Source organism: Stigmatopora nigra, chromosome 6 (genome assembly GCF_051989575.1).
Source record: "Stigmatopora nigra isolate UIUO_SnigA chromosome 6, RoL_Snig_1.1, whole genome shotgun sequence".
Lineage (NCBI taxonomy): Eukaryota > Metazoa > Chordata > Actinopteri > Syngnathiformes > Syngnathidae > Stigmatopora > Stigmatopora nigra.
In genome coordinates this window covers 4,528,463-4,545,177 of record NC_135513.1, presented here as the reverse complement: position 1 = coordinate 4,545,177, position 16,715 = coordinate 4,528,463, and the positions used below count along the sequence as shown (strand labels likewise).

Genomic DNA, 16,715 nt, shown 5'->3' with positions numbered 1-16,715 from the left:
AATGTGAAAAGTACAAACAAGGTCGAAAATAATTCCTTTATTTTCATAAGAGCAAACAAAACATTACAATTGTATTTAAAGTGAATTTGTCTTGATTCAAGACTTCAGCAGGCACAAGTAAAGAATATCTTTAACAGAGAAGGCAAGATGCCTCAAGGGCTGATTACAATATCAAGTTACATTAAGAGACGAAGTTCATACCAACTGGCGTACATTATTTTCTTAATGTTTAAATTACTGAGTTTGCCAGCACCTTTTTTGACTCTTATGGACTTTATCTAAGCTTATGTAGACAAAAGTATTGGGCTACAGTAAAAGACTGATAATGTCCAGCATTTATCAAAACAATATAAAAACATGTAATCCTTTGTTTACATGGGTGAGGCAACTAAGAACAGTTTGTCATTTACAAAGTCTTTCGCAAGGACACTTTTGACAGCAGACAGTTGAAGCTGGGATTCGAACCGCTGACTCCTGGTCCATCGCAAACAAAGTATGGAACCTTTTTCAGTGTTCTTCTTCTTCTTTGCAATTACCATTGATGGCAGATGTTTGTATTCCTTTTCAAAGACAGTATGAGCTCTTCCAACATCTTGCGACCGAACCTGACATCAGCGCAAAAGTGTCCCTTATCCAACCGACCAGGGACCAGCCACTGGTGTTCATCCTGAGAAACCCCAAGTCAAGTCCTTCTTTTCTCAATAACCACTATTACGGCGCATGTAGGCATGACCCCTGACTGGGTAGCACATTTCAATGAAGGCAAGCGGCCCCACGGTGATCTGGCTTGGGCCTTGCACCTTGAAACCAGACTTCTGGTAGAAAGGAACTAGAAAGTCTTCGCACATGAGGACAGCACGTCGGACGTACGGCAAACAGCGAAGATACTGCAGGTAGCGCCACATTAGGATGGATCCTTTGCCTTGTTGGCGGAAGGTGCGATGGACGGCCAAGACGTGGATGTGGACAGTCATGCCGTGTGGCTTATGGATAGTCAGGGCGTCCTGGAAGATGAAAACAAAGTCAGTTGGGGTTGGAATCGAGGTGAAATAGTCTAAGTGAGGTGTGTTGGAAATTTTTTCCAGCTTTTTTTTCTCTTCATAGAACAAGATTCCCCATAGCTGTTAATTGCATAGAATTTCCCCATTACACCATTGGACAATTTGTTATAAGTTACATCTCACAGCTGTTTTTAGCTCATTTTCTAGGTGCTGAATCCAAAACGGATTCATACTTTTCCTGGATCACATCCATTTTTTTAACCTTACATTTCCATTTTGTTAAAAAACAATTAAGTCCTTAAAATTATGCTTGTTTTATGAAATTTTTAAATATTGACATTGAAATATGAAAGGAATTGACATGCAAGCAATTCTTCTTTATTTAGATGCACATATTTGATGTGTATACAGCAGTATAATGGGCAAGTGTCTTACCATGGTGAGTCTCTCACTGTCCCACAGTGAGCCGATAATGAAAGCGACCAGACGTCCCTCCTCGAACCATCCCAATGACAGCTCGGGACACAGCGTGAGGAAGTGACGCACCTCGTCCAGCAAGAGAGGACATTCGCCGGACACAGAGATGAATGCTGTGTGAAGAGGTGATCAATTGAATATTTCAAATATAGTTGTTTAACAACTCTATACCGCCTAGTGATAATTGCAAGGAAGCTCAATGTGTTAGGGTCGGTCAATGAGGTCAACTGTTCACACTTGAATGTAGGGACCATGTTTTTTAAAATGCGGGGGGAAACAGGTAATTTAAGTTGGGACATGTGTTAAATTAAAACAAAAAAAGATGCAGTGATTAGCATTTTTTTTAACTTCCATCTGAAGTGGATGAAAAGTTCAGGATTACTATTGTCGTATGAGATTTTCATTGAGTTAAGTACTTGCACGTTTATGACGCCACGCATATTTAATGTGATATTTAGAATATGGCGCAGCATTACTAAGGCAAAATAAGCAAGGATGACCTTAAAATGCGTGCAAATCTTGATTGGATTGCGTTGTATTTTACTTCAAACTAACTTTTCTCATTAACTATGCCTTCACAGAAACCCTAACACATTTGTGTTGCACAGTTGCTGACTTATTGAACTTTGGGTTACTATAACCATTTCAATGGTTGATGGATGGATGGTGATAAACTTCCAGTCCAATTTGATTGGAAGGTTTGCAGTGATCCACTGGTTTAATTAATATTCTCTGCCAGTCAATTTGGGTTTGAATTTTTTTTTTGATGCCCCAACCAGCCTCACATTCACAGTGAACCTGTTGACCTTTTAGTTTTTTGGATCATACGTTGGAAATCATTTGAAGAATTGGACAATATTTTAAAATAGAGCACATCGGTGTCTCACCTTCTCTCTCGATCTCGAACACGCTGATGGCGTCCTCCGGGCTGAGGGAACGGAACTCGCTGGCGGGCAGCGTGTGTCGGCGTCCCCGCGACACCGGCATGTGGAGCGGCTTTGGGAAGGACAATGAGCTCACCAGCGACATGATTAGCAAAAATGTTTAGGAGCCCTGAAATCCACCTGGAAATAAAATACTAACTGTCTCTTTTTTTCCCTTGTTTGTTCCCTGCTGCAAAGCTGGTTCCTCGTTGGGATGGTGCGTAAAGATTGAGCGCGGATCGTGCACGTCAGCGGCTTTTATAGCCTGGCGGAGCGCACCTTCGACCGCCTGGTAATCTTCCACTTGCCAGCTGGATAACCAAACCTTCCAACACGTGAGGGAGCTGAATTGGAACAATAATCATATTGAGACGGGGCCTCTGGGCTTGTTTTCGTGTGTTATGACTGATCCGGGATCATTTGGTGGCATGACGAGGATCAGTTGGCCTTATCATGCCACCGACATGAGCGCTGCTGCATGTAAACAACATGCGAATTAGGGGCCTGAGTCGAGGGAGGGTGATGGTCATTGCCAATGATGGAGATGGAAGTCCAATATGTAATGACAGGGTTCAAATGGATTGAACTGAAATGGATTGATAAATTCCTAGATAGAAATTCAAGTTGTCCACATGGTTTGGAATTCGTGGCTTCTTTGCTTCCCAATTTATAATCATTTTTTGGGGGAAGTTTTCAGTTTTTATTATTATTATTTTTAATCAACCTCACATATATGGGGGTTGTTGAAGATTCGATCACAGGTTGTTCATAACTGTGGAGTTTGCATCTTTCACCAGGCTTGTGTGGGTTTTATACGGGTACTCCGGTTTCCTCCCACGTCCGAAAAACATTCAGGTTGAACAATGTGAATTTCTCCTAGGTGTGAGTGTGAGCATGAATCTTTTTGTGCCATGCGATTGGCTGGCTACTAGTTCAGGCTATACCCTGTCTGTTGCCTGGGATAGGCTCCAGCACCCCCGTGAGCCTTGTGAGGATAAGCGGTTCAGAAAATGAATTATAATTTTTACTTTCTTTAAAAAAAATATTTTTTTCCCCAAAAAGATATTTCCATTTATTTATTTGACATTTACCAATCTATTTGCAGATTAAATATAACAAGTGAAACGTGCAGATATGCAAGTGTGTGCAACAAACAATACCACTGTTTTAGCTCGATAAACAAGATTAGATGTTTGAGAGTTTCAACAGCTTTCTGGAGACTTAGTTGTTATCCCTTTAAGTTACTCTCGGGTTTTCCATACTCTCCTTTTCAGGTATGTTAGTGGATTAGACCTGTGGGATGCATACGTTTCTTGTTTACCACCTTTCCAGGCTAGGACTGCAATAAGGTTATTGGAGGTGTCCGCATTTTGAAAAAGACACACATAGTAGATGAATGTCATGATTGTGAGACGGATCATCATTTGGGGATGTGGGAGAAAACTGGAGTACTTGAAGAAAACCCACACAAGCCCTGGGAGACCTTGCAAATTCCACAATGGAAGGTCCGGCCGGACCAGGGATAGGACCCAATCTCACTACTGTGAGGCTGAAGCGCTAACCACATGGGGAAAAAGATTATAAGGCTGGTTATCAAACATTAGCTATCCAAGTTTTATGAAAATACCTAACATTAAACTGCAGTAGCATAGTCAGTCCAAGTGTTCTTAAAAAAAAATCTTACCGTTACCAAACCTGGATCTCAGAATTGTGTAATCACTATATATTTTTTAATACTCATATCTTTCTGGGGCCTGCTGGTATAAATAGACACTACTATAAATATCTATATACATATACTTTACCCACTCCTATTTAATTGCACTACTATATCCTATCACCCAACAGGCACATGACTGACACCTATTGACAAAAGACGGTACTGCGCGATGACACCCTGACGTTGAAGTTACGCAGCTTGCGCAAAACTACGTAAACGTGCGTCCTCGTGCGGCCAAATCCGAACGGGAGCAACAACCGCAGCAGTAGCAGGAGTAGCAGCAGCAGCAGCATCGCTCCCTGACAACAAGCAACCATGGCGGAGCCCTCAGCACACGATTCAACCGTCGCAACACAGCCTCCATCCCCAACCACGGACCTTTCCCCAGCGGCCAGCCCGGGCTCCGAGCAACTATCCGTGGCCCTTTCCCCCATCACAGACGACTCCCAGCGTCTCCTCTTCACCCACGACTTAGTCTCCAGGAAGTATAAAGAATCGGTCCGCTTTGGCCTCGTGCGGATGATCCACGGTGAGGAAGAATTTAACTCGGATTCGGACCTCGATGACGGCGGAGGGAGAGACACGGGCGGCGGTGGTGGTGGTGGAGGAAAAGGCGGAGAACGAGCACCGTGCGGTTCGGACACAGAGAGCGCTACGGGCAACCACAACCGGCCTCCTCTCGGTCGTGGGTTCGTCCGTGTCGAGTGGTACCCCGATGGAGTGAAGCAAGACATCAAAGAGACTAAGGTACCACGCAAAATCACACGCGGAAGCACTTAACCCTAGACCCGTTACATAGCCCCTTATCGCCCGGGGACAAACTCATTTGGTTCCCCAACTCCGCGGTTCTTCATCAAGCTATCCTAGATGGCTAACTTGTTAGCATTGCCAGATCACATGCTCGCTAACAGCCGTCAGTTGCTGAACTGTTGTTTTGCTTTTTAAACATTAAATCTATTTGACAGGGAACGGTGCTTTTCTTTAAATATTAGCCACTTATCCCGTTTATGGTATTGACAGCTGCGATCTGACTGATTTTATGTCTGATAGTGTCAAACAAACTAGCTTCTCGACAGGTGTATTTAGTCGCCCAGTGACTGGCTCTTTCCAAACTTAGGCGAGCTCCCTTTCCCAATTGGGTGTGACATGCATGGGTGGATCCCATGCATCCATGAAGAAACCATGTCATTGATTATTTAGATTTCTCTTAAGCATGAGGGAAATGTGTCACTTTAAAGGGACAAGGTTTCCTTGTTCCATCATTTTCATTTCCAACAGTAAACATCCAGTCATTTTCTAGACGCTTATCCTCATTAGTAGTAAAGTACACTGGTGTCAACTCCAAAACACCAAAGGCATCACAATTCTAATGTCCTTGGTTTAAATGTGCAAAAATGGACACAAACATGTGGCTGATGTAAACCCTATCACTGAGCAATATCCAACAACGTAGATGTCCCAATGTCTTATTTCAGTTTTCAAAGAAACTAGCTTAAAAGACAAAAGCGTCTGCATTAAAGGTACAATTTACTGGGTAAAACAAGGGCTTTAGTGCAAAAATAAAGGGGAATAATGCCCGTTAACCTGGCTTTGACGGGTGCAACCATTTTGTATCCTGCTCAACTCGGTCTTATCCCTGACCTGTCTTTGCATTGCTATTTTTTTCAGTGGCTACAGAGAACATTCTTCTCCACATGTACCGTCACATTGCTTTTATGTAAAGCTATTGTCAAAGGACATGTTCCTAAAACAAGGACTGCTCTAGAAAGAGCACAGAGAGGCTTGCTTTAGTTCAGAGAGACGAGACTAGCCTAGAAGTATTTCAATGTCTCACGTTGTCCTTTTTAGTCTGCCTGCAAGTGTATAATATGTGTCACATTCTATTGTCGGTCTGCTTTGACCAAATTTCAGCACTTGCGTTCAGACGAGAACAATTCGTAATGCATTTTAAAAAGTGTTTCTTCGGGAAACTGCACCCCCCAATATTTTGCTGGTCTTTTATCAATCGTATTAAAAAATGTTGTCACTCATGACATTAGTATTCACAGAAAAACAGATTTTTAGGGATCAGAGCCGCAAAAGCAACTGCAATCTGCTATAGTAAATTATGGATGAAGAAATTGTCTATTAGGTCATTTTCTAGCTGCGGCAATCCGTCTAAATTAGAGGTATTTTACCCCTTGGGGACAATTTGTCATTTTGTTTAGACATCTGTTACAAATGGAAGCAAACATGGCGACCATGCTTGCTGCCTTACCCAATGTTTTTACTGTAGTACATGCAATCTCTACATAGAAGCTGAATTTGAGCATAGCAAACCAGGAACCACGAGGTAAGGTGTTTAATTTTCCAATAGCCATGTTGCCATAGAAACGCTCCCTAAGCATCTGTACAGTGGTTTGAATCATAAGTAGGAGCAGAAACACTGAAAGCTGATGCTGTTGCTATGCCAAACCAAAAGGAATGTATAGGTTGTGAATTCCTGTTACATCTCTAAAGAGTGGCAGACCTAACCAATCACACAAAACTACCACTACATTAGTCATGGCTCCTGGTCTTCCCCTCATACGACCTAAATCAAGGTTAGCGCTGCATTTGAAAAACATGGGTGTGGTTGAGCTCATCCCTGAGCTTGCTTCCCAGCATGTATGACACAGCAGTATAAGACTGCTATGTCTTTTATTGTAATGAAGACACTCTTGTGTAAGGTCTAAAGGGATGTTGTGCGATGGGAGCCACTCCCTGGACTGTGGATGTACACGGTTGGGTGACGCCAATATGCACCCCAGAGCCCCAGGATGGTTATTGGCTACTACTTGAGCTGATCATCTGAAGTATACTGCTTTGACTTCGGGAAAAATAATTGATATGCATCACGGTAATGATGACATTCCATCATATTTTGTCTCATGTTATGCTGTATTTTCATTATTGTAAAATGCCCCTTCTGAACAAACGTTGACAAAGGCAGAACCGCTATTGGAATCCACGACAAATCTGAACAGACGACTTTCCGTGTTACAAGAAACAAGTACATCACCAATCATGCCGACCCGCTGATAGCTTCTCGTAGCCGCCAGAGGACGGTGCACAGTGGCGGCATGCTATTGATTGACACCGAGTTCTAGGAACCACTTAGCCACCAAGACAAAACAATGAACTAAACAACACCAGTGCCTAACATCAACCTTGTTTATCAAATTCCCTTAAACAATACAACAAACAGATGATATAATTGCACATAGAAAGATGGAACTAGCACATCAATTAGAAACATGAGAAGGATAAGAGACTGAAAATTAACACACACCAATGTGGTTAAGGCCAGTTATTTGCCCAGTCCAATAAGAAGACTAGATATAAATAAACAAATGAAAAAAAAAGTAAATCTAAAAAGGTGTGTGCCAGTGTGTGAAGCAGAGAGCAGGCTGTCTCCCTAATGGGCAGGGCTTAAACTGCACATGAAAATGGAAGCAAGAGATCAAATGAGATCCATTATCTCAGGGCAAGCCAAGCATCCAGTTAGGAGTGTACTATGTCAAACTTCCCCATCACTGGCCAGCTGGGAAACTGATGTGAGAACTAGGGTATGGGGGGAGCTTGTAAATGGGGTAAGGGGAGCTGATACATGGCTTAAGTGGTGTAACATGAGGGATGGAGACTCTAGAAGCATGTCAAGAAAGGTCATACTCCATTGCATTTAACAACGGCAGGCTTGTCTAATATAGGTATGGGTACAACTACATTTCTTGTCAAAATGAATAAGGTAGGCCAACCAAATATAAGTGAGTCTCCCCTAGTTCGTATTTAAATAATAAACTCTCATTACTTCTTCAATTTTCACCAGCATGCTTGTTACTGTAGTGTAGGCGCTCATACCTTGTTAAGGAAGAAGAGGTGCGGCTGTGAACTGCATTGCGCTGTATTACCCATTTTTTTCGTGTCTTATTAATTGAGTCAAGGCAAAAACAGGCTGTCATAAATGACTTTTTTTGTCTTTTCATTCTGGGGAAGGAAGACATGGGCCCACTTTTTTACACAATGAGCAATGCCTACTTACTATTCTCTACAGGCTAACATTTGTTTTTTATCCCATCCACAGCTGATGCTCGAAGATCGATCCATCGTCATCAGAGACATTGTTCGGCGCAATAATTCAAATGTAAGAACACACAACAGCTTTTTTAAATTTGAAATCCTCTCGGCAGTATTTCATTCTTCTTCTTTCCTCTGTGTAAAAAGGTTTGTGCCAGTGTGTAAAGCAAAGTACTAGCTGTCCCTTATGTCTCTCATATCCTATTTCTGTATTAACCAGTTTCTATGTTTTTGCAGGACAGCCAGTGTGGTATCGTGACCAACGTGGACATTGAGTGCACAGTGAAACTAGTGGGCACAAACTGTGTAATATATCCTGTCAACAGCAAGGAACTAGAGCCTATTTGGGTAACTTGACATTTGTCAATCTCTAGTCAGGAACAATAAAAATGCAACAAACGCTGTTCTTAATATGATCTTTTTATATCAGTCTTATGTGTCATCCTTGAGTAATATTTGTTTCCCCAGTCTTTCATGTACGGTGACTACATAGCCTACGATTTTTGGCTGGGCAAAGTCTACGACTTCACCAATCACATAATCCTTAAACTCTCTAATGGAGCCAGGTAGAACAATTTGTTTGCCATTATGCATGTGTGTCACAATTCAACTCCTGTTGTCTGAACTTCCAGATGTTCAATGACCGTAGAAGATGGCTCCAAGCTGTATGATGTCAGCCCTCGTTTTAATGACCCGGTAAGGAAAATAAAGTACCTATAATGCCATTTACTGCTGCTCCATACTTTGGTTTTGGACGGACAGTGTGTATGTAAGCCTTATTTTCTGTTGACTCAACCATTGTTGTTGTTTTTTTGGGGTGGGGGTTTTGCAGAGCCTCTTCTTTGAGTGTGGGTTCTACCCTGGCCAAGTCCTGATGGGTCCTTCTAAAGTCTTCTCCAATGTCCAATGGTTGTCAGGAGTCAAACCTGTTCTTTGCAAGAAGCTCAGGGTCAGGGCAGTGGTGGAAGAGGTATTGTAAGCCTTTGTCATTTTTGACACATTTCTCGTTCTTTTTCACATTTTTTTTAGCTGTACACTAAAGAAAACTGCTCTGTCTATCTTTGTCTATGTTTACTTTGACTTTCTGTTTTCTGTTGTCAATGTGATGTAATCAGCTAAAGGTTTCTGAGCTGAAGGTGACCTGGATCACCAAAAGCTACTCCCCGAAGGGATCTGACAGCATCTATCCTCCGTCCTCCACTATTACCGAGGAGAACCTCTGCAGGTTGGTTTATCAACAGTCCTGGATCTCTGATGTCATATTTTCTGCATCATAATGTGGCATTTCATCGCAATTTGGGCATATTTTTGTTCAAATCTGATCATTTCTGTTGCTCTTCATTCTGGTTTTAGGGTGAGACGCCTAGGTTACTATGACCACACCCAGAGGCAGCTTGGCAACAGGGGATTGTACATACTGCCTGAAAATGGGGACTCTACGCACATCACATTTGAAGGACCTGAAAAGCCCACTATCCTGCAAATGGACCCCGTAGCTAAAAAGGTCCAGATCACATCATTCATTTCTAATAATGAACTTTAAAATTCATCTCTAGTCATTTAGAAGTGGTATTGTTAATTCCTTCCTCACTCAAGTAGTGTGGTTATGTCTTGCAGTTGAAAAGAATTTTCAAGAAGGATTCCGGAAAGAAGACTGAAAATATCAGTACACAAGGTGCTCAGCAATTCTGTCTTCTGAGACTCAAATTGTGTTAGAAGCACTAAATCCTTATTTTTGTTGTCACCAGGAGAGCCTAAATTAGAGCAAACAGACTCCCATCAATACAATAATTGCCCAAACAATCAGAACCTGCCCGACCCCCAGAATGCTCCCGACGAACACGCCGAGGAGGACGCCGACGACGAGGGAGCGGAAGATTCAGATGACACCAGGTCTGCCAGCTGCACTTTCATTTGACATATATGTGCCCAGATTTTTTTCCCTCTTAAATCTAACATTGTATACTTTTAATAGTTCTCTTACATCGTCAACTGGCTCTACGGCTTCCTCACAAAGCGGTGGTCAGGGGACTAACCGCAAGAAGAGCATCCCGCTGTCTATACGTAACCTGAAAAGGAAGCACAAAAAGAAGAGAACCAGGTTTTCGCGTGTATTCAAAGCAGGAGACAGGTGAGATGTACAAGCCATCAGACCTGAGTAGCTTTGATTTTTATTTTATTTTTTATCCATTTGTGAGGAATTACAATGGGTTAGATGCACATATGAAAATGGTGGGATTTGGCTTTTTCCATAATGCTAATAAAGATCAATACTATTAAATATCGTGAAAAATAAAGATTTTTAAAGTGAAGAGCTGCACTCTATAGCCACATTATTATCAAATTGATACGTTCAATTCTTTTCTGCCTGATTATGATTATTTGGGGTTCAATATTATACTTGTGTTTTGAATATTTAGTGTGGCTGTGCAAGTTGTATTGACCAAGACCACAGTTGATGTGCTGTGGAAGGACGGACATTTAGAGAAAGGTTTACGATCAAATGACCTCATCCCTATTCAGCACCTGGACGACCACGAGTTCTACCCCGGTGACTTCATTGTGGACAAACGACGTAAGCAACACCATGACAATTCCTCTATTTTTTATAATAATGGTAATATTCGGTTAAAGTTCTCCATGATAAAATCTCTCAAAATATATATGTTGCTCACTGTAGCGCAAGCCCTCCAGGATCCAGGCTTATATGGTGTGATCCAATCAGGCGACCACAGGGGCAGGACGTGTGTAGTTAAATGGATCAAACTCAACAGCACCAGTGATGACGTGGAGGTCAGTCACGAGGACAGTTAGCAACTTGGAAATTGACATTGTTGCATATTGATGGCAATTTGTAACACTTTGCTTCCAGGTTGTTGGTGTTGAAGAGGATGTCAGCGTCTACGATATAGCAGATCACCCGGATTACCATTTCCGCATCACTGACATTGTCATCAGGATATGGAACTCGGAGGTCGGCGAGAACGACTGTGAAAATGAGGTGAGATGTATTTCAATGATGTATTAGAAGACTCGTTGGACTGTCTGTTATTTTTACACAAACATCTGTTACAGTGCTAATGGTAAAATGGTGAATAGTCTAAATAGTCAAAAAAAAAATGGGATAACTATAGCTTAAAACATAACAGCTTGTTGGTTGTCCGAGAGAAAAAAGTACAAATATAAATCGCAGAACCTGCTAAACTATGAAAAAAAGTTTGACTTATAGTCCGTGAAATACGCTCTATGCCCATTTTCAGACAGCAGTTGGCCAAGTGTCCAAGGTGGATGTGAGCAGCAAGGTGGAGGTGGTGTGGGCAGATAACTCCATGACCATTGTCCTCCCGCAGGTGATTTACAACCCTAACGGCAAAATGATTTAAACAAAACAAAAAAACCAAAACAATTGTCATCAAAGGTATTTCATTTCTTACAGCATCTTTACTGCGTGGATTCTGAGATCGAAGAGACGGACTACGACTCGGTGGAGGACACCAGCAGCGTCCTTTCCACTGAGGAGTGGGAGGACGACAGTGACAGCTGGGAGACTGTTAATGACGTCACCGCAGAGGAGGACTTTAACCTGAACAACAAAGACGCCACCGAGGCGGCGACTCCGACGTCTTGCTACTCCACGTTCATCATTCCACCTCAAGAGGAGGACAAAGTTGGTGTTTGCAGTCCCACGAAAGCAGTCGGTGCAAATGAAGCCGATGCGTCGGGAGTGTCCAGTTCAGCTTCTGGAGGAGGTGAGATCTTATTTTCCACTTTTAATAATTGACCCTAAATTCAGGCCAACATAATTGACAGAATATGTCATGACAGTGCAACATGCTGTGACTTCTTATTTTAACAATGTGGAATGGCCAATCATTTTTTTCCTAAATAGTATCTAATTTGTTGACAGCATATATTGATTTAGCATAATTTGTTCCCTGATCTTTAATACTACCCTCTAAACCCTTTTCATTTTTCATACAATCAATGATGCATAAGAAAGTTCTACATTTGTTTAAGATTGAAAAAAAAAAGCTGCAGACAATGTACATTTTTTTTTTTTTTTTTAAATCCAACTACATTTTTAGTTGAGAAATGCAACATTTTGGTACCTTTCTTACAAGCTGTGTCTTTTGGAGCACTCCAGCAGGTGCCGTCAACGGAGCGGAGAAACCAACTAAAGGCTTTCGGGAGTTAAAGGAAGCCTTGCGGATCTTGGAAAGCCTGAAGAACATGACCGTGGAGCAGCTTTGGACAGGGCTCTCGCCGACATCCCCCACCTCAGTTGCGCCCGCCCCGGCGGCGAACGCGGCCAGTCCACCGCCGCCGCCCACGGCCCCTGAAAAACCCAACAAGGAAAAGCGCTTCCTGGGCGACCTGGAGAAACGCTTCCTGGATGACCTCAAGAAATTGCAGGAGAACCTACGGAAGACTCTGGATAATGTGGCTATCGTGGAGGAGGAGAAGATGGAGGCTGTCGTGGAAGCAGGAGGCGGCGCCGCGGGGAAAGGGACAAAGGTATGTTTTGAGAAGCTTTCAAGCAGGGTTCAGTAGGGCTTGAGATGGTAGATTTTTAGCTTCATTTTGGTGTTCAGCTGTGCATTACATTTTTAGTTGAACATAACAGTGATGATTTGAACTGTCTATTTTGGAAGATTTTAAATGATTGATTGTGTTCAAGCAATTGATTTCACTAGAGTTATGGTAGACTATTGCTTAATGCTAAAACAATCGGAAAGCCTTTTCTGTCATTTTAGGCTGAGAGACCTTCTGAAGAGGAGCCACGCACCCCAGTCGCTGGACATGAATGGCCCAGTGACTTTCAAAGTGAGACACCAGTACTGTGTCAACAAAGTAGTGGCAAACCTGGCGTCACGTTTACAAGTGCCAGGGGTGAAGTGTTCTCTGTGCTGGACTGGGCACCAGGTACATCCTTTATTGTCTTAAGTCTAAAGATGAACTATTTTTACATCAAAATGTCACTTTTTTTGTAGACACACACTCCTTTTACAAAATGGAATTTCAGCCAGCTGAGGCTAAGAAGTTCTTCAGCACAGTGAGGAAGGAAATGGCACTGCTTGCTACATCGTTGCCAGGCGGCATCATGGTCAAAACCTTTGAAGACAGAATGGTGAGTTGGCATTTTAAGCAAATGGCTGCCGTTGACAAACTGGTTAAAATTCCCAGCAGAAGCATGACATGCTCTTTCTCACGCAGGACCTGTTCTCGGCTCTGATCAAGGGGCCAACTCGTACGCCTTACGAGGACGGCTTGTTCCTCTTCGATATCCAGCTCCCTAATATCTACCCGGCGCTGCCGCCCCTCTTTCGTTACCTCTCTCAGTGCAGCGGTCGCCTCAATCCCAACCTGTATAACAACGGCAAGGTCTGCGTCAGTCTGCTGGGGACCTGGATCGGCAGGGTAAGCAAGCGTCTTTCTTCCGTACGGTAGTCGTTCTGAGGCTGGGATGGGTTCAAGCGGAGACTATGATGGTTTTGTCCTCGGTTTACTCGATAGGGCAACGAGAGATGGACCAGCAAATCCAGTCTGCTGCAAGTTCTCATCTCCATACAAGGTCAGCAAGCTCAGGGGTGGTAAAACTTGGGCCAACTTAAAATCAGTCCACTTTTATCAAACAGAGGATCTAAATTGGGTCATAATAATTGTTTTTTAGACACCAATCCAAATGTACTGTGAGAACTGGCAGTGATCGATTGATTTATGATGACTATAATTTGACTTGTTTAAAAAAGATATTATAGTGACTACTTTTCCTCACCAAAACCAAGCTGTTTTTGTGTGAACCGCATGCAGGTCTGATCCTAGTTAACGAGCCGTATTACAACGAGGCGGGATTCGACAGCGACCGCGGCCTCCAGGAGGGTTACGAGAACAGCCGCTGCTACAACGAAATGGCCCTCATCAAAATGGTCCAGTCCATGACCCAGCTTCTTCAGAATCCTGTGGAGGTATTCAGACAAGAGATCCGGGACCACTTTGTCACCAATGGCTGGCGTCTGATCCGTCGGCTGGAGGCGTGGCTGGAGCTTCGCGACGCCGGCACCACCGGCGGCGCCCACCGAACCAAACCTTCTGGCGCCGAGGCTGCGGACGAGCGCGCCGCCCATCTGAAAGCGGGAGACAGTATTTTGGAGGAGGATCAGGAAGATTTGGGACTCGGGGCGGGCGCCATGGCCGCTCCTCAGCACGAGACCGGACATGTGTCGGACTGCGATGGCAAAGGTGCCTCTTCGGTCATGTCAGAAACAGTCGCCACTACCGCCGCCGCCGGTGACGGAGCGCTCAGCCAGCCGGTGGTCCGACCTAAAAAACGGAGAAAGAGCTATAGGAGTTTCCTTCCTGAGGGCGGGGGGTACCCAGACATTGGCTTCCCTCTCTTCCCACTCTCAAAAGGCTTTGTGAAGAGCGTCCGTTGCGTTCTGCTGCAGTATCGAGCCGCGCTGGAGACCGCCGGCATCCCCGAGCGGGCTGAAGACAGGTGAGTGCCTGTCAAATCTTTTTCTAAATCTTGTATTCAATACTGCACTCTATAATAGCATTGATTTAAACAAGATTGCAATCATTATCTGGTCTTTTTTTTCCCTTCTGTCATCTCCAGCGAACCATAAAGAGACCAAGGACCTCCTCTGCCTATATGCACCCCAGAGACCCCCCCTCCCCCCATCTGCACTTTAAGCAGGTAAACGTCCCCCTCCCTCACTTATTTTGCCAGCGGCGTGGCTCAAAACTGTCGGAACAAACCGTGCCATGGACACCACCACCGAGCACCTTTTTTTGGTTGAAATTCTCTTCAACTTTTGAAGGACCACCACCCGGGGCTTGTGTCGAAATAGCCCGTCCTGCCGCCACTTTGTAGCGCCGTCGCTGTCGAATAATCCATCCAAATGTCGAGCAGCACTGCGGGAGCTCGTCTTAATCCAAATCACTTTTTGCCAACATGCAAAGGAATAACGTCACACTGCCAAAAAAAAAAAGCTTGTCACTTGAATGCTAATTTGGTTACATCATTCAAAGTAGCTCCGTCTGGCCAAAATGGAAGGGGTGACATTTTTAGTTAGATTGAACACACATCCATCTCATCGCTATGTCAAAATGTTGCCTTACTTGAACCGCAACAAAAAAATGTTGTCCTGAGCTGCTCGGTTTCTAGGCAGCTTTGTCCCTATCACCCCAAAAAAACTCTTTAAAAAAGACTTATTCAAAAGATGAATACTGTACCGCCTTTGGCTCCTACAAAGTCTGCATTCGAGTTTTAATCATGGCCATGCGATAGGTGAAGATGCTGTACTTCACTTCACTGTGGCCAAAAGTCCAACTTGTGCTTCCTAGGGAGAGCAGAACCCAAAAAATGAATATGATTTAACATTTTCTATTGCGGACTAAACATACACTTTGCTTCTAACATGGGCGGACAACATGGATTTGAGCCGCGTTCTTCATCAGACAAGGCATACAGATGTTCCACGTCATTATTTTGCTGCCTTTACCATTGCAGAGGAAGAACTTGTCACTGTAGCGCCCTTCCTCCTCCTCCTCATACCCACTCGTAAGTAAATGTCCACCTTCCCCTGCTGCCTAAAAAAAAGCCGTCAAAGAACTAACGGAGCACTTTTAGCCTTTGAAAAAAATATCTGGTGTATTATTTCTCCTCCCCCCACCAAGCCAAAGCATGGAACGTACATTTTGCTTTCATTTTTTAGCCTTTTCAGAGAGGCAAAACTTGACTGTACCATCTCATTTCCACAGTGGCCTGTTTTATTTATAAATATATATTTATAAATACATAAGTAGCCTGATATGTACAAAGTGAATTCATTTTTTTTCCAAAACTGCATTTGTTGTGTTGAGACAGATGTATAATAGCGACGTATTAAACTTTGCAAGCAGTACTGTAGTGATGCTTATGTCTTATTCCACTTTAAAACTAAAGCTTGAACCGATTTACAGGATTTTCCACTATTCGACATGCATGGTAAGCTGATTGGACACTCTAAAAAACTGCTCCTAGGTATGGGTGTGAGCGTAAATGGTTGTTTGTCTCCTTATGCCCTGCAATTGGCTGGTCACCAATTCAGGGTGTCTCCTGCCTCTGGCCTGGAGTCAGCGGGGATAGGCTCCAGCAAACCCCACGACCCTAATGAGGATAAAGAGCCTCAGAAAATGGGATGAGACAATGAAGTTTCAAGGGTCAGAAATAAATGTGAGTTGATGTAAAATGTTACTTAATATTTGGCAAAGAAATGGTGTACTAACACAAACTGTTTTATAGCATCAAGACCACCAAAATTATGACTATCTTCAAAACATGGACATCCAGTTGGGATGACAAACCCCCTTGGAGCGCGGTAAGCAAGCCACCATCTTTTCCACATTCAATATGGCAGGACAATGTGCGTCATTACGTCAGCACAGTCGGGCTTTTTTTTTCCTCAAACGACAAAGTATTATAAGGTTTTTTTTTCCTCCAAAAAATGACATGGT

General features: G+C 43.3%; 2 protein-coding genes across 3 annotated transcripts; one reads left to right on the top strand and one right to left on the bottom strand.

Annotated features, from left to right (window-relative positions):
- Positions 1 to 22: 22 nt before the first annotated feature.
- aanat1 (arylalkylamine N-acetyltransferase 1) lies at positions 23 to 2,781 on the bottom strand. The gene is made up of 3 exons (XM_077719770.1): positions 2,366 to 2,781; positions 1,437 to 1,591; positions 23 to 1,004 (listed from the first exon to the last, which is right to left on the bottom strand). The coding sequence occupies exons 1-3, from the start codon at positions 2,505 to 2,507 to the stop codon at positions 699 to 701; spliced, it is 603 nt and encodes a 200-aa protein (XP_077575896.1). The 5' UTR covers positions 2,508 to 2,781; the 3' UTR covers positions 23 to 698.
- Positions 2,782 to 4,298: 1,517 nt separating this feature from the next.
- Positions 4,299 to 16,128, top strand: ube2o (ubiquitin-conjugating enzyme E2O). Of its 2 annotated transcripts, none has more exons than XM_077719375.1 (23): positions 4,299 to 4,868; positions 8,224 to 8,283; positions 8,454 to 8,564; positions 8,685 to 8,782; positions 8,849 to 8,912; positions 9,049 to 9,186; positions 9,332 to 9,441; positions 9,570 to 9,720; positions 9,834 to 9,891; positions 9,965 to 10,109; positions 10,192 to 10,347; positions 10,637 to 10,791; positions 10,897 to 11,009; positions 11,089 to 11,217; positions 11,477 to 11,566; positions 11,653 to 11,965; positions 12,364 to 12,731; positions 12,971 to 13,139; positions 13,208 to 13,344; positions 13,431 to 13,634; positions 13,731 to 13,788; positions 14,028 to 14,712; positions 14,833 to 16,128. In XM_077719375.1, the coding sequence occupies exons 1-23, from the start codon at positions 4,437 to 4,439 to the stop codon at positions 14,840 to 14,842; spliced, it is 3,954 nt and encodes a 1,317-aa protein (XP_077575501.1). In that variant the 5' UTR covers positions 4,299 to 4,436; the 3' UTR covers positions 14,843 to 16,128. The 2 variants fall into 2 exon arrangements, with proteins under 2 accessions (XP_077575501.1, XP_077575500.1); XM_077719374.1 differs by having other exon boundaries at positions 12,361 to 12,731.
- The last annotated feature ends 587 nt before the right edge of the window (positions 16,129 to 16,715 follow it).